Below are 24,644 nucleotides of genomic sequence, written 5' to 3'. Positions count from 1 at the left end.
AACATAATGCTAAAAAGACATTCACTATCATCTCATTAATAAACTCAAAATCAACCAGTATGTGGCCTTCTAGTTTAAATTTAAAAAAATACAAAGATACAACCAAAGACTTAAAACCTCCCAACTTTTGTATTATATGTTACAGGTGTGAGGTTTTGCTGCAGCTCTTTCCCATTGGTTCCAAGGTTTGTGCTTTGTTGGGTTACTGGTATTGCATCACTTTTCATTACAAAATGCATGGTAGTGCCTACATTACTAAAAAGGAATTTAAATTAGATTCTCCCATACATTGAATCCAGATATGACAATAGGGTGAATCATCTGCTAACCCCTACACTGCCCCTTTAATTCAGTACTCTAATGTGTCTGCCTATTTCCTTCAAATCCCATTCAAAACACCCTCAGGGAGATACATCATTTCCCCAAGATGGTATTTGTATGCAGATAAAAAAACAAGAGTCCTTGGAAAGTCAACAGGAATCAGTCAAAAGGGTTTCTGGAGTGATAATGAACAGAATATATTGAATAAACGTTACACTATAAAACCTTAGTAGTTTAACTCTTAGGAGTAGGATTTTCAAAAATGCTCAGTATTGACTTAACTCTGCTAGCACAGGGCATCTATACGTGTGCTCTGGGAGTTGTGGGGGAAACTCTAATTAAAGCGCCTGGAGCATTTTGTGATCAGTGTCCCTGTGCTTCAAAGCAGCTACTCAACAACCTTTAGATAAAATGCCCCCATTTTGAAGTGCAGTGACACTGATACATAATCACGTCATAAAAGGAGATGAGATTGGTAAGACAAGACAAAGCCATGCTGGCTGTCATTCAGAATCCTACCTTCTGCAAGTGTATTCCTTGATGAAATTTTCCAGGATTTTCCGTGGGATAGAAGTTAGACTAACTGGCCTATAGTTGCCTAGGTCTTCTCTCCTCCCCTTCTTGAAAATGGGCACAACTTTGGCCCTCTTCCAGCCTTCAGGGACCTCCCCCAAGTGCCACACATTTTGGAAGAGTTTCACCAGAGGTCTCGCGATGACTTCAGCCAGCATCTTCAGCACTCTCAGATGAAATTCACCCATTCCTGCTGAGTTATAAACGTCTAACTTTTCTAACTGATCATGCACCAGCTTAACATAAACAGTAGCAAGGCAGTCATTCCCACCATGCCCATTCTGAATCATATCTAGTATGATTTTCCACGTAGTCCAGTGAAATCCCAAAATAAAGTAGTCATTCAGGAGTTTTGTTTTCTCCTGAGTGTTGGTAACCAGCTGTCCTGAGTTGTTAAGCAATGGCCTCATGCTTCCATTTGTTTTCCTTCTGTTCCCTATGTACATAAAGAAGGACTTCTTATTGTTATTGATTTCTGTTGCTAGTTTAAATTCAGTCACTGCCTTAGCTTTCTTAATCTGCTCCCTACAAGTGTGGGCCATTGTTGTATAATCCTCCTTGAGGACTATCCCAAGCTTCCATTTTTTGTATGCCTCTTTCTTCCTTTTCAAGAGGACCACGATATCCTTATTAAGCCAATAGGGCCTACCAGCCCTTCTGTTACCTTTCCTCTGCATGGGAATGGACTTCTTTTGTGCTTTGAGGATTGTGTCTTTGAGGAATAATCGCTCTTCATGCACTCCTTTCACCTTTGGTCCCTGGTACCGCAGCGCTTCCCCTACTATTGCCCTGAGTCTGTTGAAATTCACTTTTTTGAAGTCCAAAACTTCAACCCTGCTAGCTGATTTGCCTGCCTTGCAATGGACAGTGATGATGGTTTCATGGTCACTGTTGCCTAGGCTACCCTCTATATTTAAGTCACTCACTAGATCATCTCCTTTAACCAAGATCAAGCCTAGTAGAGTGTTACCTCTGGTTGGCCTGTGCACTTCCTGAGTCACGTAGAGCTCTTCAGTACAGGTCAGGAAGCAAGGTGACCAATCCAACTTAGCCAAGTTTTCCTCCCAAGGGATGTCTATGTAATTGAAGTCACCCATGATGACCATGTCCCATGTGCATGTGGCCTCTGCCAGTTCTTGAGAGAACTCCAGATTGAGCTTTTCCCCCTGGTTTGGTGGTCTGTAGTATACATCTACAGTTAGGTCTCTCTCACCACACCCCTCCTCACTCACAGTCAGACCCAGAGGGTTTCAAAATGTGGCTATAAGGGTTTCAGTCATGCCCATTTGTGTTGTCCCAAAACTGCATAAACAAAAGAAGCAACCAAGGAAGAGGTTCAATATCAAGGGCTTGAAAGAACCTGGTAAAAGCAATCAATCATTGCCAGCAGGGCCTCAGTGGCCATGTCTACATGAGATGCTTACTAAGCAGTAGCTCATTATTACTACACAGTAGCTCACTACTACTGTCACAGGACACAAACCATGACACAATGCTATTGTCCAACAAGACACTGTGCAACAGTAATGAGCTACTGCACAGTCAGTGTCACCATGAAGCCATATGGGGACGCTACTGCACAGTAACAACTGCTCAGTCATTGCCTCATGTAGATGCGGCCAGTGAGAAACTCTTCAACCTCCTGGATAATCTCAACACTGGACCACTAGAAGAGCCTCAAGTAAGGCATCCATAAGGCATTTGAAGAATCTCTGGGTTCTCCACAAAGAAACATGAGGACTGGTTCAATGAAAATGTTAGGAAAATATAAGCTTCTAATGACAGAAAAGGGAAACAGTCCAAAACTTGACAGAAAAACCTCAACTCTCAACAGAAGCATGACAGTTATTGCCATGTTCAACCTGAGACCCAGAAGAAAATTTAAGACCAAAAAGACAAGTGGTAGGAGGACAAAGAAATTCATTTGTTTGATGACAGCCACAACGTGTAGTTTCTCCGGTGCAAACAAAGCTATCTTTGGGCCAAACACACAAGAAGCCTCTGTGGTCCAAGGAAGGAATCACACTGTAAACGCAGCTCCACCATCACCACATGGTTGAAGAAGCACTTTCCAGAATTCTTGAGCCAAGATCCTTTGTTGAGAAGAATGCCATCAAAACCAGTCCACAATACCCAACTAAGAACTACCTTGCAGATTCACCACATTATCAAGAGGCCGTGAAAGCCATTAAGCAGATGAAGCACAACAAAGTATGAAATACTAGCTAAAATGTATAGGCAAGATGAAAAATAGCTCTTTAAGGAGATACATGTCATTGTTATGAAAATCTGGAAACATGAGCAGATTCCCAGTCACTTAAGACATACCAAAATTGTTACCACATTCAAGAAAAGAGACAGAACAGATTGCAGCAAGCACATCTGTCCAAGACTTGGAAGATCCTCATCTTTATTCTCAGGAGACTCATTCTCCTCACTGAGGAGATTCTACCCAAGTCCCTCTGAGTGGTCTGTGCTTTCAGAGGTACAATAGATATGATTTTTATTGCTAGACAGCTGCAGGAGAAGTGACACACACTACACCAAGATCTTCACATGGCTTTCATTGATCTGACTAAGGCCATTGATTTAATGAACAGAAAGGCCCTGTGGAAGACCCTTATGAGACAGGATGCCTGCCATGACAGCAACCATCCTAAGCAATGGCTCAGAAATGGAGCCCTTCACTATTAGACATGAAGTCAAGCAAGGATGTGTGGTTGCATTAACAATCTTTTCCATGTTTATCACAGCTATTCCACATTTCATTCCTGACAGACTTCCATCCAGAGTCAGCATTCCAATATCAGAAGGACAGAAATCTATTTAGCAACATGAATTACATTCTAAATCCAAGGTAACTAATACCGCCATAACTGATCTTCAGTGCACGACAGAAATCTATTTAACAACATGAATTACATTCCAGATCCAAGGTAACTAATACCTCCATAACTGATCTTCAATGCACTGATGATTCTGTCATGTGTGTTCACTTAATTGATGAATTTCAGATCACCCTTGACTGCTTTTGTGAAGTATATGAAATACTTGGATTAGCTGTCAATTTCACGAGGCCGAGATACTTGACCAACTCACTTGAGGCCAACCAAGTGCTCCTCTACATATTACCATTACAGGGTAATCCTTGGAGAATGTTAAGCATTACCCACTTTCCCAAAAAGTAAACATAGATGACAATATTCAGCACTGGATAAAATCTGCAGGTGCTGACTTTGGACAGCTCTGAAATCACATCTTTGAGGATCATGACATCAGGACCCAAAGTTCTCATCTGCTGGCAACCCCAACTGATTGTATGGGTATGAAAATTGGACAAAATATCAGAAATACCTAAAAGTTCTAGAAAATTACCATCAGTGATATCTTTGGAAAATTCTCCATATCAGTTGGAAGGATGGAAGAACGGACAGCAACATTCTGGCTCAAAAGCAAACACCACCAGCCTTGAAGCCATATTTATACAGCACCAGCTCTTTTGTACAGGACATATCACTGTCTGACAACCAGCTCCCAAAACAGGTCCCATACTTCTAACTCACAAATGGTTACTATACTAGAAGTGGGCAAAAGAAGAGATTAAAGGAAACCTTGAGGACCAAATTGAAGAAATGTGATATTAACATCAATACCCAAGGGGCTCAAGCACTGAATTGTCCCCAGCGGTACCATAATGTATGACAAGGCATCGATTATTTCAAGCAAACTTGCCTCACTATTGAGGTGGACAGATGAGAGAGACAAAGGGAAACAGCTGTGACCCAACATCACCAAGTTCCATTCCTTCCTCCCAGAAGTACTTGCCACATCTGCAGTAAACTTGAGAATCTCAGATCAGCTCCCCCAGGCATCTACAGACTCATGATGACTTACCTATTTACAGTAATTCTTTCACCTTTATATCAAGGGACTGCCACTGCTGATGAAGATTCTGCAATCTACTTACAAAGAATAGTACCTTAGTGAATGAGTTGTGGGGATCCTTTGAGATTGTTTGTAAAGAAAGAATCTTTGTGACCTTAATCTAGGTGAAAGCATAAGGGTCTATATTCATAACGATTTAGCTGTAGGGAGAAAAGTGTGTGCATCTCAGGCTTTGATGGGACCAAGGATTATGGGAGAAAAAAGAAAGCTTAGGAGTTAGGAATGTACAAGATGAATACAGACAGCTTTTATTTTAAGACTCTCACTTTTGGTCACAGAAACTATACTCTGGAACAGAAAGGTAGGCATAGGTTGCTTTTTAAATCAAATTAATCCTGGTAACAGACTGCCAGCGCAAGGAGCCTAGGGGCAGTCTGTGAGCTCAAGGGGCCTGGGAGTAGTTTGTAGGCTACAGAGTCTTCAGCCCAGCTGTGAATGGTAACCCTAATTACAGGCTGTTCAGGAAGACTGAGCCAGCTGAGGGAGATAACTACAGCAAAAACTGTGTTATCTAGCATCCAGGGTGAATGTGGAGTGCCAGTTAATAAAAATTGCCAGTTATCAAAGAGTTAATTTGGGCCACCACCCCTCCCACCCGTGTCTGGTGCGTCAGTGTGCCAGGGTCCAGGGAGGGGGACCTGAACAGAAATGATGAGTAGCAAAGAAGGAACTGTTATTAAAAGTTTATGATTCCCATATCAATGTGTGCTGGGGGACAGAGAGTGGGGCCCCAAGCAGGCTGCTTTGCCCTGGGCTGTGGGACTCGGCAAATCCGGAAGTGCCACAGTGGAACTTCCGGTTTCACTTTTGCTGTACTGATCGGCATGCCCGTTAATAGAGCATGCCAGTTAGTAAAGTGCTGTGTAGCACACCTTTTACTGTAGTGATCACAGGAAATTAAAAGGCTCATGGGGAGGGGGGAAGCCAGCTAGAGAGACTCCCAGGGGGAGACCTGAAAGAGAGAATCTCAGGGAGAGAGACAGATATGAGAGAGCAGATCTGAGAGAACTGGATGCCAGAAGCTGGGAGCTGAGACCTAGAAGCTGAGAACCTGGAATTCGAGCAACTGAGAACTGAGCGATGGAGAGCCAAGGGGGAGAGAGCCAGTGGGTCAGCACAGTGGTGACCAAGGACTCTGCCTCAAGTACCTTTCTCCCAGAGACTGTGTATATGGCTAGAGAAAGTCAGGTGGTACAGAAAAAGACCATGTGTTGTATGTGTTGCATGGTGATCAGTACTTAAATTGAATGCCTCCTGCTGGGAGGAAGCTTGCCCTGGGGGAGTATGGATGATTACCAGAGGCTGTGAGCCAATGTTGGCTGCATTTAATCAGCTTCATAGTTGGTTTTCATTACTGAGCACATGCTGCTTTTAGCAGAAGTTCAAAGATAGACAATGTATTTAATGCAGTTTTCTTGTATGTGGGTGTAAGACAAGGACCTTTCTTTCCCATGCTGACTGGGGAAAAAAACACCTCATCTTACTAAAATAATACGGTATCGCTGTAATAACTTCTGAGTATTAGTTTATGAGGTTTCTGAAGTGTCAGGGAAAGAAATGCAACTATTTTAACTCAGAACGCTTAAGAAAATATAAGAAGTGCTATATTAGATAACAGCAATCATACCATCTAACCTGGAAAATTTCTGATGGTGGGAAATACCAGATACTTTAGGATAAGAGTGTAAGAAAGAGTACAAGTAAAGTGATCTGTTCTCTGGCATACCATCCAAATTAGCAGCAGTCATAGGTTTAGGATGTTCTGAGCCTGGGGTTACATCCAAACTGCAGTGTTTAATAGCCCCTGATGGATATATCCTCCATAAATTTCTATACTCACTTTTCAGGCCTGGTTATTCTGTGGCAATGTTTCCCACGAATTAATTATGTTGTATACAAAATGCTAGCTTTTCTTGTTCATAACCTATAATCTAATAATTTCATCAGATGCCCCCTAGTGTTGTAGAGAGATTAATAGCTCCCTGTTCACTTCCTCCATGCCATTCATGAATTCATAGACTCTTATTATATCTATACCAAAATATATCATATAGAGGTGCACCAAAACATTGGTTCCATATCAGATTGGCACTGATATAAGAAAAATTGACCATATCTGCAATTGGCATTTTCTGGCCAATGTGGCTGATTAAATGCCCCATGTATGCACGCACCTGCAGCGCAGGACACAGCTAGAAGCGCAGCCTAGGAGTGTCTGTCTAGTAAGTCTGTTGTGGGGGAAGGGGCAGGAGGAGGGAAAGGACATGGGGAGGACAGGTCAAGGCTCCAGCAGTGAGGGAGGGAGTGGGGCTGAGGCAGGGGAAGGAGCAGGCGCTGCCCAGCTGGGACAGGGAGGGGCAGGGCAGGGCACAGGATGGAGCTGTAAGTGGCTCATCCAGGGGATGCAGTGGGGAAATGGCTCCCACTGCTGTGCATACCCCTGGGAATGCACAGGGGGCATATGCCCCTGGATCTGCATGCAGCGTGAGGTCAAGCTGCTGCTGCAGACTGGGGCTGTGCTGAGCTCTTCCTGGTGGGGGCTGAGCTGGACTGGACTTGGGGAAGGTGGTGGCAACACTGGGAGTGGGGCTATGGGGGCGGGGCTTTAGACACCCCAAAATTCTCCATAGCACCCCTCCCAGCACTGCTGCCATCCACCCCAAGTGTAGCCCAGCCCAGCCCCCTGCTGAGAAGAATCTTGCAATACCCCAGCTGGCAACAGCAGCCCACCCTTGCCCCACACGCAGATCTGGGGGCACATGCCCCCTGGTCCTCCTCCAGGGGTTTACATGGCTGTGGGAGTCACCTCCATCCTGCGCCCCCCTGGATGAGCCGCTTGTGGCTCCATCCCATGCCCCGCTGCGGCTGGAGAGCGCCTGCCCCTTCTGCAGCCCCATTCCCTCCCTCACCATGGGGGCCTCGATCTGCAACCCCACACACCCTTTCCCTCCCCCCACCCCTTCCCCCACAACAGACATACCAGCCGGGTACTTTTCTCCAAGCTGCCGGGCCACATATCAGGAATCAGATCAGTATTGGCTGATATGGCTCCTTAAAAATCACCCATCGGTATCAGTCCAAAAAATCTCTATCAGTGCACCCATAATATTATATCATATTTATTATAACCCCCAGTCATCTTTTCTAAGTGGAGTCCTATTCTCTTCACTTTCTCTTCATATAGCAGCCAGCTACTCCATATCCTTGATCATATTTGCTGCGCTTCCCTGTATCTTTTCTAGTTCTATGCTATCCTTTTTGAAATGGGCTGGCCAGAACTGCACATACTATTCAACGTGAGCATACCCTGGTTTTATATAATGCCATAATGATGTTTTCTGTTTTGTTTCAGTTCGTTTCCTAATGATTCCTAATGTTCTACTTGCTTTTTTTTCTGTTGTTGCACTTTGAGCTGCTATTTGTAAAGAACTCCATAATACCCACCCCCTTTAATTTAGTAATAATTGCCAATTAAATGCCCCTGGTTAGTTTTTCCCCATGTGCATTACTTTGCACTTACAAATGTTAAATTTAAACTCTTGCTTTATTGGCCATTTCATTTTGAAAGATCTTCCTGTATTTCTTCACCTTTAGCTTTGCCAAGTATCTTATTAGCAGGAAGATCATTTTAACCAAACTTAAATAAAACATTGTCTCAAATCTTCAGCTCTGAAATCTATATTCTCTGCTCACTCTCATCTGAAAACCCTTTTGGAAACATAAGTCATTCATTCTACAGTTATTTGGTCAGATTCACCCTGGATTCCTCACAATTCTACATGGGTAAATCCTGCTGCAAACACTTGGCCACTGAAATAAAGTCAGGGAAGAAGACTTTCTTTTCACTGGAGTTGAGAGGCTATGGGGCATCATACAGAAGCCCTATTAACAACCAGGACACTAAGGTGGCTACCAGCCATGTCAGCAATTCTTTATAGCAGTTCTTATTGGTCAAGCTTTTATATCCCATCCACAGGGATGGTAAAGTTTTCTCCCCAAGAAATATACTACAGAAACAGCAGCAAAAACACCCTTTGCATTGTTCTGGGGTACAACGGGCCTTGCTAACTTACGGGAATTTAATTTACACCTCTCTGCCCAATCTTTAGTTAAACTTTGCTATAGGTTTACCTACTTTGCTAATCAAATGAACTTACTGTAGTATGGAAATAAAGATAGTGCCAACAGCAAAAAAGATTTGTAATCTTTATTACCATGCATGCAGACATAAAATGTCCGCTACACATATACAAAGCAGATATAAAAAAAAAATCCTTCCATTGCTATCCCGTTATTCAGGTAACAATGCTCTTATTTGGGTTGGTGTGCATACACTCATCTGGCCTCCCTGGTTGGCTATTGATTTAAAGAAGTCAAACTTTTATACAAAGACGAATAGCGAATACATGTCCGCATTTTTTACTATCATTGTGCTATATTGTACCATTACCTTACAAGGTCTTCTCATCTTGTAGATATTACCTCTTCTGTTTTTACTGAAGTGCTTTATATATTATCAACCACTGGTGCAGGTACAGCATTATATGAATCATTACACACGTGTGCAAATGCATCCACCCACACACACTCTATATTAAAACATTACTAAGGTTTCAAAGTTAAGCACTTGAAGTTAGGAAATGCCAACATTGATATTGTCTGTGCACCCTTAATTTGACTTCTTTATGCATATACATTGTGATATAGTTTAGAATTATACATCCACTTAATATTTGTCTATTATCATTAGACATACCTTGAAAAATTCAGCTTAAGGCTTAGTGAGAAGTGCCAGAAAATTAACAGAATTAATTTACTATTCATTTTTGCATTATAATATTCAGTTTAGCTTAGGTAGCAAAGGAATACCTTTGCCTGAAGCAGTTCTGCTTGCCTAGGTAGTTATTTCTACATGGAAGCATTTTCACAAAATGGGAATTAAAATTAAATAAGGACATTCCTTACTTTTATTGGCCTAGCTATACATTTATTTTGTAAATCTACAAAATAGGTCTATGAATAACTGAAGCCACATTAAATACACAACTAAACCAGTTCTAGGATGACCGTGACAGTGCAATTTCTATCCTAATTCCTGTCTTTATTAAGCCACTCTGCACAATATGAAAGTTAACTTTTGCCTCTTGTCCAAAAAACCTTGAGGGCATTCTCCATTTTTGCTGAATTTTAGAGAATAAATGTGTTACGTAATGAAAAGACTTTAAACATGCTATCAATACATTTATTTATTATCCACCTACCATTATCTTAAGCATATTAATTGAGAGGGAAGGATTTATTTGGGTAATATATTTAGCATTTTATTTGCTAATTCATCTGCTTGTAATAGAAAGTTTATTTCTGCTATTACAACAACATGTCCACATGCTCATCTAGGAAGTCTTTTTGATAGCTACCTGTGGATCATGTATGTGGGCACTTAAAAAGTCACGAATGGGAAATTATAAGTTTGGAATAAATTGAACTATTTGAATATGCCTGTAAATAGACAATTTGTTTACTCTTTTTTTCATGAGGTACAAAATCTGTACTAAGGAAGGGGCAGGCAAAGAGTACATAATAAACAGCAAGATGATATTTATGTTCCTAAGAAGGTAAATAACATAAAAAAAGAACTTGACAATGATATAATGCAAAAGAAAGACATGTCAGAAAAGTGTAGGTGTACTTGTGTAACAGGATGAATAAGAGCCAAAAATACAAGGGGGAAATGGGATTACAATGAGATACAAAAAAGCTAGAAGCATAACATTTGACAGACTAGATTAAACCACTGGTTCATCAAGTGAGTACCGAGCCTTCGGCAGTGACCATTACTCGGTGCTTCAGAAGAAAGCACAGCCCCCACAATGTACTAGCACATATAAATGCATTGAGAAAAGCCTTACTTCTCAGTCCTTCTGGCAATCATCTTACTTCCTGAAGCATGAGATTAGATTACCCTTACTTTGGCATACATAACTACCAAGGTTACTTCTCATCAGCAAATTATCACATCCTTTTAAAAATACAGCAGCAGTGACTGACTGATCTTTTCATGCTGCATATGGAGCATAGGTCAAGAGTCATGGAAGAGAAGTCTATTTATTCACTGGTCCATTTTTGTAAATCCTAATAATTTTAAATAGAAATGTATGTGTGTATCTAAGGGTTGCAACAATACTATGCATGTAGGACAGAGAGATGGGATGAGAGGGAATGGAAGATAAGTTTTTAAAGCAAATATATACCTGTGCTGACTGACTGTTTCCTCTATTCTCCTCTGACCATCTTGAGGTTTTTTTCAGTCTCACCCCACTTCCCCTGCATATTCCTTATTCCCTGTTCTCCTCTGCCCTCTTAACATCACTTCTATAGTCCTACACCATCCCTTTGCCTCTTCATTTTAGCCAATTCCTCCCAGTGTATCCCCCAACAATTACCTAAACCTTTTTAGATACCAGGCATCCCTCTGTAACTTTTGTGAAACAAGCAGCACCCCATTTAAAAAAAAAATTACCTACTTGAACAGGGGCTATGGGTTATGAGGGGGGTCAGAGGGAGCAACTATGTAGGGACCAGCCTGTGCTTGATTACTTGCATAGTGCTTGTCTGTTGGGAAAAGGAAGAACAGCAACTGGACAAATGTGCTCTTACCTCCTCAGGGTTAGGCAGTAGTGTGGGACAAAGGAGGATGAGCTAGGCAGAAATGAGCCTGCATTTACTTCCTTAAGGCCAGGCAGTGACTGTGGGGAGCAAGAAGTGACAAGTCTGTCCTTACCTCCTTGCTCCTGCAGCACCCTTCAAAGCACCCACTATTCTATATCCTGTTTCAGCACATATCAAGGCATCCCCAAAGCCTTGATCCTGTTCAGACTGAAACCAAGGGGATTTTGGAACCTGTGAGAGAACAGGTTGTGGTCCTTAACCTGCTGTCATAAAAACATTAGTGTGCACTGAGTAGCAGCATTTAGAATATTCCATGAAGAGAAATTCATTATTTTTTAGCATAATCCCAGCTTATTTACATTTTAAATTCTATTAATTGGTAAATGATGTGTAAAATGTACATTAAAAACATTATAAAAATATTAAGAGAATTGAACTTTTCTTTACCAGTGGATCAGACAGAGATATGATGTTCCATTGTATACACCAATTCTGATTATTTTCTGACTGCTGCGGATGGTGCTGACATTGTGTTCTCTCTTGGAAGACAGAAATTGGGAGAGTACTGTCAATGAATGTGCAGTCTGAGGGGGTTGAAGAGGAGGGAGGTCAGCAAAGAGGAACAGCAACTACTACTTCAGCTGACAAGCATGAGTAGCAGTTACGGAAAATTGCAAAGGGCAAAATATATAAAGGTAAGACTAGTAATAATGTAAGTTTCATTGCATCTTCTAGTATTTCTGACCTTGAAGAGTCACCTGTCACTTATAGCTACTTTTGAGGATTATTTCTTTTTTTTAAATTGGTTGCAAACAGCAGTGGTATCACAGAAGGAAGTCCTACAGTTGTATGAGACTGTCAGCTGAGAGGCAAACCTATTCTGGGAAAACAGGCAACAACTACAAATGCAAGCAGAGAGAGCTACCCCAAGAGGGTTAAAATACTTGAACCCCTGATTCATAGATTCATAGACATTAGGGCTGGAAGGGACCTCGGGAGATCATCGAGATACAACGCACCAAAAACTAAGAAATTTGCCACCCCTTGACAACAGCTGTGCTCATGTCTCAGGCAGTCCAAGAGGTCCATACAACAGTACAAGGCACATCAGAGACATAGTTATCATGACATTATAATGTAGTCAGTTATTATAAACCCCATTCCTTATTCCTCTGCAGCAAATTGTTTATACATCCATATCTTTATTGTGTGTTGGTGTAGGGGACAAGTGTGCACTAACTTTTACATAACCACTGTAATACAAACAATAACAGTACAATTTTGCTTCATCACTTTTGATGTTTTTTATTATTGTAAAAAAAAAAAAAAGAATGTATACATCCTAAAACATTGCCTAAGTCCTTCTCTAATTTAACCTATGGTAAACTGCTTCCTACTTTGTGTTTTATATTAATACATTTATAAGCTGCCTTAAAGACTTAACACACTAGGCATGCTAAATATTTATTCTAAAGCATAAACAGTTATCTAAGAAGAATTAAAAGCCCCTTTTTCATTACTTTGATTTAGATACCATAGAAAGTCACCTGTGTGATATTGATTACTTTCAGTCTCATTTTCTGTGTTGCCTATAGTCCTGCATGCTTCCCTGAGGCTGAAATCTGTTCTCTTCCGACAAGTCAATTATGTAGGTTTCAAAAAATGGTGGAAATCTCAGCACTATGAAGTAGCTAAAATGTCAAAAGAAACCCTCCATGCTGAAGATTCTTCCTACTGACAGTTGCTAGGGAATACAGATATTACAAACACCCTTCCTGATAATACACATTGACATTTTCTCTAATTCTAGAAAGCTTGGGCATGGACATGATCTCAAAGAGTATTTTCCATCCAGCTCTTGTTCAATTTAAAACTATGTAATACAACAAAGACCAAAATCAAATTTATACTTTATGAAAAGATTAGAGCAAAACTGTACAGCCTTTGCTTTTAAACTATAGTTTATAAAAGCTCCTGTATTTCTTGGATCTCTGTGTTATTCATTTTACATTACCTGATAATGTTCTTCCTGACAGGGCTCTTGAACCAACCACTACCTCCGGAGCCTGAGATCAGAACCCCGTCCTGTCTTGATGCCAGAAGAAGTATTCAGAAAAGTCAGCCTTAACAATTCATGGACATGGTCAAACTCTAAGCCATTTCTGCAGGTTCTGAATGTGCCATTAGGACACCTGACTACTGCTATTACCACAGGAGCACACATTGCCTCCATATTTCATTCAGAGATGTCCATTCTATAATGACCAACAACAGGCAAAATAGACAAGGGGAAAACTTGAGGGCCAGTGATAGAAATTCTAAATGTAAAGAAAGATCCAAAACGAGGAATTATCGTTTTCCTCCCCTTTGCCCATGGAAGACACTTACACCATAGGAGGCACTAAATAACGCCCAGATGAACTATTGTGGTGGATGAAAAACCGAAAATAATTATGCAACCTCAAGACTCAGCACCATGTAAAAACTTCAGGTGTAGACACGAAAAGCAACTTAGAATCTTATTACATGGTAATTTTGGGGGGGGGCACCTGGAGCTCTTAATCCTGGATTGTCCTACACATTGATATCTGATATTGTGTTTAAGCACCTGTTATGTGTCTCAAAGTTACATCACTCCAGGGTAGGATTATCTCTGATCTGTGCTATTCAGCTCATGTCACAGGGGTGTAGGTTGTACCTGTGTTGGTCTAAGGACGTAGGCAGCCAAGGTTCTTTGGGTGAATCTGATATCTTTTATTAGACCAACTTAAATAGTTGGAAAACAATTATTAAGCAAGCTTTCAGGTTCAAAAACCCTTTGTCAGGCTAAGGAAGTTTCAGCAGTTGGTGTGTGCTCTTTCTAGATGGAATGAAAAGTAAAGAAGCCAGAGGCTGGGTTGGTATGCATACAAGAGATGTTTAGTCCTCGGGGAATGAAGTTGTGTGTGACATTGAGACAGAAAAGCAGCAGGCAGGTAATAGTGGTGGCCAGGCAGGAAGGTTAACCCTTCCCTGCCTGTTCCGTTGGCATAGACAGTGCAGGCAGCCGCAAGTAAGCAAGCAGGGGGTGGGGTAGGGAGTCAGTGAGTGGGGACCTGGGGTGCTAGGGAGATAGCAGGAAGTTACAAGTAAGTAATGCCCCAGGGGGAAGTGGGAAGGCAGGGGAGAACCCCAAGACACAGGGGGAAAGCCCCAAGAGCAGGGGGAGCTGGGGGAGCCCTGGGGTTGTGGGGGAAGCCCAGAATGGGAGGGGAACGATTCTTACCTTTGAGTCCTCCAGGCCCCTGCTGGTCTGCAGTGTGACTGCTCCAAACTCGAGCTAGCATTAACACCCATCAATATTTGTGCAGCTCACAGTGTAAGGTATAACAAGGCCCTTAGGTGTGGCACTGATGAGCATTGCTTAAGCAACTTTTACAGTTAACATTTTTTTAGGGCAACTGTAGACATGCTCTGGGGTGGGGGGTGGGGAAGGGTTAATTAGAGTGGCTTTTGGGAGCCACTCTAATTAAAACACCCCAGCAGAGTCAGTCAATTGTGTTTCCTCTGATGCATTCCAAACACTGCCAAATACACTGCCAAAAAGCAACCTGTTTCAAACTCCACACATGCCAAAATAAGTAATGAAGTGGTAAAGTAGTTCTAGGTACGGTACCTGTAGATACTCATAAGCTCTGTGTCTTCACTATGCCTCCAAGTAAAGGACAGGCACTGCCAGGGAAGCTGCAATACCTTTATTCCAGGCTTGGCATGTGCCTCTCAGCAGTGCATTCAAGAGTTCAAGGGAAATAGTATAGGCATAACTTAAGGCTAAGTACATACAGTCAAAAAGCCCAAGGCAGGATCAATTCAATCATCATAGGTTTCTCTAAACTGCACAGATTGGTCCGATAACAAACTAAACTGACATTCATATTTCAGTTGGGAAAGCCAGCCAGATGACTGTACTGGCCCAGTCAAGAAGCCAGGTGGTGGCAGAGCATACCTCCCAGCCATTGCAAGCCTAGGGAAGAGGGGCCATTCCTGACTGGCTGTCCAGCACATGCTCCCAACTCCCTGCTGCCACCCTTACAGGGGGTTGAAGAACCCCCTGTCTAGGTACTGGCCCATGTGGGGGTAGCCCATGGCCTGGCTCAGAGTCCCCTGAGCCCCGGTCCGTCCTGCCACAGAGGAGTGGAGGTAGCTCCCTCCCTCCTCCCCTGTGTGGCTGCTCTGCTCAGCCACTGCTGTAGGTGGGTAGGGGCAGGAGTACCAGGTACCTGCTTGTGCAGCTGGGTTTTGGGGGCACGGGGAAGCTCCCATCTTGGAGGTTGCCTCTGCCTCAGGGGTTTCCCTGGTCCAAGCCCTGCCTTCCTCCCACTTTCAGCTGCTTGGCTCAGCTGCTTGCCACAGTCCCCCAGAATCCTCCCTACTTCCACCTGCAGCAGCAGCGGAGCTGAGTAGCTGCCTGGCCATGGGGGGTGAGGTAGAGTACCCCATCTACTTCAATAGGGCAGGGCAGCCCCAAGCTGAGGGACCCTGGGATGGGAGATATTCCTGAGGTGGGGGGTTCCTTATGCCCTCATGTCCAACTGCACGGGCAGGCACCCATTCTGAAGGACTCCTCCCCACTCCCACGCGTAGGGACAGAGCTGAGCAGCAGCACAGTTGCATCAGAGAGGGAGAAGATGAGAAAGTCCCTTGGATCCCCAGGGTAGGGCAGCCCAGGCTGGGGGACTCTAGGACAGGAACTTCCCGAGGCAGGCTCCCCCATGTGGCCAGATGCCTGTCTGTGGGTTCAGAACCAATCTATGTACATTGAACTTCTGTTCCGTTACAGGTTTAAACCAGTTTCTGTTCACTTATTCCACTTTATATGTAATTTCTGTCCCTAGCCCAACTGCAAAGGCAAGAATTTTATGGATTGCTCACTTGGATATCTCTGGTGGCTTAGTGGGCTACTGTTATTCTTCTAGACAGTTGCATAAGGGTAATTTCTCATCTTGACTGTAATGATGTAATATCAGCTCCTAAAATATGCCTGAAGAAGGTTGTTTGTGCCCAAAATCTTGCAAAGAACAATTTTTCCTACTATTTAGCAAGTCTAATAAAAGATATCACATCTACCTAAATCTTGTCTTCCAGATTTTTGAGCATTTTAAGATAGTTTACAAAGGCTTAAAGCATCACTATGAACAGCCACCACTCAGAAGAATTTGAAAACTTCCTGACAGAACCAAGAGTGACCAATTACTTGGATATTTGGGGAAAGATTTGAATTTGAAATTTAAAAAATGTAAAGTTTATTATATTTTTGCTACTGGGACTAGCAAAAAGGATAACAAGAAATCCTTTTTTAAATGCATAGGGGGTAAAAAGAAGGTTCTGGGTAATGTGGAGCCTCTGCAAGACATGCTTGGAAATCTGGTGGTGTCACCAGATGACAAAGCTAACCTATTTAACAATTTCTTTGCCTCCATTTTTCTAAGCAGGGACCAGGCCATCTCCCCACCGGGATCCCCATTGGTCCCAGGGGAGGCACAGCCAGGCCCAGGGTCAGAGAGGACCTAGTCAGGGAACTTCTGGTGGGACTGGATCTGTTCAAATCAGCAGGTCCTGAAGATTTCAACCCCAGAGTGCTGAGAGATTTAGCAGTGGTCATTGCAGGACCCCTGGCACAGCTATACAAGCACGCATGGTGCTCTGGTGAGGTGCCGGAGGACTAGAAAAGGGCCAATGTGGTCCCCATTTTTAAAAAAGGGAGGAAGGAGGACCCAGGAAATTATAGGCCTGTTAGTCTTACCTCGGTTCTGGGGAAGCTCTTTGAGAAAATTATCCAGGTGCACATCTGGAAGGGGCAAGCAGGGAAGTGTATGCTTAGGGGCAACCAACTTGGGTTCATTAGAGGCAGGTCCTGTCAGATCAACCTGGTGGCCTTCTATGACCAGGTCACAAAATCCTTGGACGCAGGTGTCACGGTGGATGTGGTCTTTCTGGACTATAGGAAGGCCTTCGACACTCTCTTACTCCATTCTCATTAAAACATTAGGAGATTGTGGTGTCAATGCCTACAGAGTCAGATGGGTTGCCTATTGGCTGGAGGGCTGCACCCAGAAAGTGGTGGTGGATGAGTCATTTTCGACCTGGAGTGATATGGGCAGTGGGGTCCCCCAGGGCTTGATCCTCAGGCCTGCACTGTTCAACATCTTCATCAGCGACTTGGACGAGGGGGTGAAAAGCACCTTGTTCAAATTTTCAGATGACAGTAAGATGTGGGGAGAAGTGGGCATGCTAGAAGGGAGGGACAGGCTGCAATTGGATCTGGACAGGTTACAGGGGTGGGAGGACGAGAATAAGATGGGATTCAATACTGACAAGTGCATGATACTGTACCTAGGGAAAAAGAACCAGCAGCATACCTACAGGCTGGGGAACTCCCTTCTCGTCTGCACAGAGGCAGAAAAGGATTTTGGAGTCATTATAGATTCCAAGATGAACATGGGCCAACAGTGTGGGGACACAGTCAGGAAGGCTAACTGTACCTTGTCATGCATCCACAGATGCATCACGAGCAGGTCCAAGGAGGTGATATTTCCCCTCTATATGACATTGGTCAGGCCACAGTTGGAGTATTGCATCCAGTTCTGGGCGCCGCACTTCAGGAGGGATGTGGACAACATGGAGAGGGTCCAAAGGAGGGCCACTCGCATGATCAGGGGGCAGCAGGGCAGGCCCTATGAGGAGAGGCTATGGGACCTGAACCTGTTCAGCCTCCACAAGAGAAGGCTGAGAGGGGATCTGGTGGCTGTTTATAAACTGGCCAAGGGAGACCAGCAGGTAATGGGAGAGTCCCTGTTCCCCCGAGCACTACTGGGAGTAACAAGGAATAACGGCCATAAGTTGACGGAGAATAGATTCAGGCTAGACATCAGGAAGGCCCAGGAGGCACTACTTCACAGTCAGGGTGGCTAGCATCTGGAACCAACTTCCAAGGGAAGTAGTGCTCGCTCCTACCCTGGGGATCTTCAAAAGGAGGCTAGATAGACACCTTGCCAGCGTCATTTGACCCCAGCATTCTTTCCTGCCCATGGCAGGGGGTCGGACTTGATGATCTGCTCAGGTCTCTTCTGACCCTATCAACTATGAAACAGATGTGAAAGTTTGGCAATTGATATGTTAATAATACTTTTAAAGCAATTTTCAATTACATTTTCCTATTTTTTATCTTCCATGAAAGAAAAAAGAAATCTCTCTTCTAGGGCTGCCAATTAATTGTGTGATTAACATGTGTGATTAATGCAGGAACAAATTAATGCATTAATTTTTTTAACGCATTAATTGTGCATGTGGTTTTGGAGCCCACACCCAGGCTCCCCTATGGCTCCTCTCCCTTTGGGACACTGCATGCAGGGTTGCAGCCTCAACATTCACACAGCCAGGAATCCAACCTGGTAGCATATACAGCAGTGCCCAGCAGGTATGTCTGTGGAGGGAACAGGGGCAGGGGCTAGGATCCACCTCCCTGCTGCACCCCTAAATGAGCCTCCCATTCTCTATTATCATTAGACATACCTTGAAAAATTCAGCTTAAGGCTTAGTGAGAAGTGCCAGAAAATTAACAGAATTAATTTACTATGCACACAATTTCCTGTCCTTTAACTTCTTCTCCAAGATGGAAATACTATGGAAACTCTCTCCTATGGTATTAGCAACTATTTAACCCTGGTCTATTTATTACTTAATTGAATACTTATCTAATTATTGCAGAAGGTTGAAACATGTTACTAAAAATGTTATTAAAAACAGAAACAAAGCCTCAAAACCACAACAAAATCACCCCTTCCAAACTTGTCACTCCAAACATTTGTATTCTTTGTAGGCGCATTCTTCTAGTTGAGGAAGACTAGCTATAAGTCTCTTCCAGTTAATACCATGATTTAACAGGCCACGGATGATGTGGATTAGCTTTACTACATTCCCTACACTTTTAACACAATAAGAATCAAATCTAGGACTTTCACACAGAAGTGAAGAGAACTACACTTAGTCAACAGTTCAGCTAACTTCAAATTTGCATTTTTATACCTATCATTAAATGAACATATTTCCATTACATTGTTTAAAAACAGTTTCTCATCTGACATGTATTTCCTGCCTGTACCCCACTTTTTCTTTTTTACAGATAAAACAAAAACACTTGAAAAAGCAACTAACTATATTGGCACAAGCAGTTCTGCTCTAATTTAAAATGTGACTTCTATACATCCAGAGCACTAGGTGCATAATCTTGCCAAAGGAATAGAAAACTCACCAACAAGATTGTGACATATATTGAATGCTTCACAATCATGATGATTTTTTTTCCCCCAGAGGGCAATATTTTGCAACTTCTGGGTACAATATATCTTCATCCTGATCCCTGGAGAGATACACACATAAATCCCCTGTGCACTGAGATGTGAACAAATTATTTCATCTGAAGCAGTCTCTCTTTTTTATGTTTTTAGTTTTTATTTTCAAATATGTACTAGTCTCGGGACTCAACAGTATTCAACTCCTAAACAGAAACAATATAGCACTTCTCTGCCCCACCCTCAAAAAGGGTAAACATCGCCATGAACACAAGTTTTACTAGTGTGTATATGTGTGTGTGTTTTAGCCATCATTCTTAAAACTTAATTTGATTATCAAATATTATACTACTATGAAATAACAACAATATATATTATTGTTGTTGTCTTTGTTATTCAGGGAGTTTTTGCCATGTGTTAAAACCAAAGACTCTTAGACTTAATTTTCTATTATTTTCACTTATCTTTGCAAGTGATGTTTTGCAGTTGATTTCATACTTTACATTAGAAGAAGTAAACAGTACTTTCCCAATACAGTTTACATTGTTTTTTTCCTTACCTTACGTAAGGCAGAGTGACAGACTGAGTCACTCTCCCTAAGGAATGGTAATGCAGTAGAAAACGTTAAAAACAAAACAAATGAGCATCAAAAGAAAGTATCATACAAAATTATTAACCATTGCTAGCAACAGTGAAAATGCATATGTAAGTTATAAACTCTGAAAATCCTGGGCATACGAAGGGCCCCAGTTCTGAAAGCCTTTGCACATGCACGCTCTTTCCCCATTTCTACAATCTTTTAACTCAGCGAGGCCGGCCACACACATTCACAACTTCCACAACTCTGTTAAGGCTGAGATCCATAAAAACATTTAGACAGTTACCTCCCATTCCTACACTGTTTTTCTTTCACTAGGAACTAGATGTCTAAATACCTGTATGGAATGAGACCCAAACATTTTCAGGATTGGCCCCACAGCTTCTATGGATTGGATTCTACAACTGCTGTTCACATTGAGTAGTATCATTTTCTCCAAATAGTCCAGTTAATTTCAGTGGAACTATTTTCAGAGTAGTATGTGAACTATGGGTTCCAGAATCTGGCTCTGTACGTGTGGGGTTTACTTCCTAGCATTATCAGCCATTAAGCTAATATGTTCTTTGAAACTGGAACATCTGGAAATACTCTTTATTGTTGTTTAGGAAAGGATGAAAATACCATGGAACTATTGAAAGGCAAAAGCATATTCATACTGTGATGGCACATGAAAAAGTAATTTGCATGCCTTTCTACTGAAATGAAACCTTGGGGAGCTGAGAAACCCACATAGTGCATTAACAGTAACAACTTTAGTTTTTCACTGCAGGGAGATACCACATACTGTGTGTGTTCTGGTGACAGGGTTTTCAGTGCCATTATAAGAAAATAAATCTTCTACATCATACTGTTGAAGTGCTCCAAAGATATAGTGAGGTATTCTTTTTCTGGGTGTCAACATTCAATTCTAAGGTCCCCACACTTCTAATTATCTTTCCCATAACTGTTTTATATTTGAACCAAATAGTATACTTTCCTCTGGGATATCAGAGGCTTACACTGTCCAATTCTTGCTCCAGGGATAGTGAAAACAAAGTATTGTATCATATTTTAGTGTGAATGAAATATCATCCGACATAATACACCTAAAAATCATAACAGAATATAAACACAATTCACTGCAATGAAAAGAAATCCTAAAACCACTTGGATAATACTTTCAGAAGCTTTTTGAGCATTAAAATGTAATTAAGTCTTAAAGAAGGATATTGAGTTTACCCCATGCAACATCAAGACTTTTCACAGCAAAACCATTATCGCATTTTGACTGATTAAATGATTTAGAATGTCTTAAGAGAAGAGTTCTCAAATTATTTCAGATAGTAACATTATTTTGCCTCAAGACCTTTTTTAGCTTTTATCATTTCACATATATATGTTCTTATCTATAATTCTTTTTACCTTAATTTTCAAAATCTTTTAAAACAATATGATAATATCTTTTATTAATGAAACTTTATAAATGTTTCTATTTTTAAAAGTGCAACCCATTAGAAGAGTTGCTAAAAATACATGTGAAATTAAAAATGTAAATGGTGCAAGAATGTAAATACCTTTGTAAAAAGTACCTTATATTTTACTGGACACAGAAAATTAAAATAGTTTTTATAACAACAAAGTTATTGTAGACACTTAAAGAAATGTTCTAAGATATTTGTCTGAAAATTGTAACCTGCCTACTGGTTTACTGGATCATATTAGTGAATGCAATGGCTAAATACATTCCTGATACAGTGTTACATAGAACAGTTTAAAATTACTGTGCAGCAAGGCTACTGTTCTGTATCACATTCTGTTTTATAAAACAATTTTTACACAATCCTATTATTTTAGTTATATATATTTGTTTAATTCCTCTCTAATTCTATATAACTTTTCGAGAGTGAAATAAATCTCATTCTTGTATAAATTTTCCTTTAAACTACTAGCATTACATAGTAGTTCAAAATAATTGAAGCATATTACTTACAGATGTGTAGAGGAAACCTTCTCCATTTAGGGCTATATACAACCCTGTCTTTACACCCTGGATAGCGACAACACGAAGTCCCACTGGTATAAGGTTGAATAATGCTGTAAACAGAAATGTTATCTGTCACAGATGGGCTATGATAAACAAAACATTGTAACAACCAATGTCAATAAAAAAATAACTGCTTTTCCCTTCAAAAAACCCTTTCTAGCTTCAAAAAAATCCAAGTAAGGAAATATAGGTACTGCATAAGTTACTATACAACTTTTACCTTGAAAATCTATTTAGATTTTCATTCCTGCAGCATTTTGGTACTGGCACAACTGTCAGTCAACAAATAAAAAACATGTCTCCCTGGACATGAATATCACAAGAAACAAAAAAAGCTCAACGTAAGAAAGGGAATAGAAAATTTTGTCTTCTATTAGCTCAGTATGAGCATATGAGTAATAGTGGGTGTGTCTGCATGAGACTAATCTACTATGCAGTAAAAAGATCACTGTTTACACGTGCATACCATTTGCTGCACAGTAAATTTGTCTACTGTACATTTAGCTACTACCTGTAAATACAGGTAGTAAATTAAAGCAGCTAAACTATGTGAGTCCCAACAGTCAGCCCTTAACACTAGAGGGCCACAGGGGATGGGGAACTCCCCCGGTCAGAGTGCTGCTCAGCTTCTGGCTCCCCCCAGGAGCTGGGAGCCAACCAGTGCTGGGACAGGGTAGCTTTCTGCCCACCCATCCCAGCACTGCTCAGAGAGAGAGCTACCCTGTCCCGGTGCTGCTTGGCTCCCAGCTTCTTGGGGGAGCAGCACCAGGACCAGGGGAGCTGCCCATCACTGTGGCCCTCTGGTGTTGGGGTTGACTGGGAGTTGTGCAGTTAGTTTACTACTTGTATTTACAGGTAGCAGCTAACTGCGCAATACACTAATTTACTGGGCAGCAAATGGTGTGCATGTGTAGACAGTAAGCCAGGAGCCAAGAAGCCAAGCAGTGCTGAGCCTGGGGAGCTCTCTGCTTCTCTGCCCAGCCAGGGCCTGGCCAGGAGCTGTCTGCTTCTGGAGCAGCTCCCATCCAGCCCCCAGCTGGGCAGGAAAATCCCCGAGCAGCCAGGAGCTGGTTGGGAGCTGTCCCAGAAGCAGAACAGCACTTAGCCAGCCCCAGGCTGTGCAGGGAAACCCAGCTGGGCACAGGGCTTGTCTTCCAGCCCCATGCACATCAAGACCCATCCCAATGTGCATGGGGCTGGGAGACAATTGCCAGTGTAGCTGACAAAGCTTGCCTGGCCCAATGCACATTGCGACTGGCCCCCATGCTCCCTGCCACACTCCAGGCTAGTGTCCTGGGGGAGAATGCAGTTCCCCCTGGATGCTGAAGTGGGCCAGAGCAGAGTAAGAGCAGCCCTGTACCAGGCTATTCTGGTTGGAAGCAGATTTGCTTCCAACAGGGAGCATGTGTAGATGTGCTCCCTGGGAAAATTTACTGCACAGTATTTTACTGTGCAGTAAGGCTTCATAGTATTAATAGCCTGTGTAGACATATCCAAATAGGTATGAACACACATAATTTAGCTGCTTTATGAAGGGAAGAGGAGCTGCTGCTCCAAAAAGCACATCAGCTATTACAGTTATTGTTACAGGAACAAAATAAGTTAGCTAAATTACCTAGTTTTGACTTGGAGCAGAGCAGGCTTCAAGTTGGAGTAGTTTTGCTACACTTGTATCACTACAGAGCCATGCAGGGGTAACACTTCTATCACATAAGCTTATATTGAAATATGTGGATATTGACACAAGTATTACATACGTCTATACCTGGTTATAGATTATCTATAGAATGACAAACTTCCAGAGTGGCTCACATTGAAATCTTTTTTCTTAAATTCTTGAATATTACTTCAGTAGCATAACTCCAATCTCACTTGATTATAATTTAGTCTTTGATTCAAAAACTGAGTCTCCTCAGGAACCAGGCATCTTTGTTGAGGGTATATTTGATACAAATAATAGTACAGGCAGTCCTCAAATTTACAACACGATTGGTTCCTAAAAACCACATCTTAAGTCGAAACATTGTAACTTGGAACCGATTTTCCCACAGGAAACAATGTTATAAATGGGGGATTAGATCCTGAACCAAGGCCCAATACCCTATTTTCACCAAAACTAATCCAGAATTTTGTATTCAATCAATTACAGATGATTACTATAGCTACATTAATGTATTTATATTGT

General features: G+C 42.0%; 1 protein-coding gene across 2 annotated transcripts in view; it reads right to left on the bottom strand.

Moving 5' to 3' along the window:
• FGF14 (fibroblast growth factor 14) overlaps positions 1-24,644 on the bottom strand; it is a 697,644-nt gene that overhangs the window by 147,897 nt on the left and 525,103 nt on the right. For both annotated transcript variants that reach the window (XM_090022612.1, XM_090022621.1), the window contains exon 3: positions 22,406-22,509. In XM_090022612.1, the coding sequence (XP_089878738.1) occupies positions 22,406-22,509 (104 nt within the window). The remainder of the gene's footprint in view (positions 1-22,405; positions 22,510-24,644) is intronic.

Source organism: Crocodylus siamensis, chromosome 1 (genome assembly GCF_052110815.1).
Source record: "Crocodylus siamensis isolate JL-2025a chromosome 1, ASM5211081v1, whole genome shotgun sequence".
Lineage (NCBI taxonomy): Eukaryota > Metazoa > Chordata > Crocodylia > Crocodylidae > Crocodylus > Crocodylus siamensis.
This window is presented reverse-complemented; position numbering and strand designations above follow the sequence as displayed.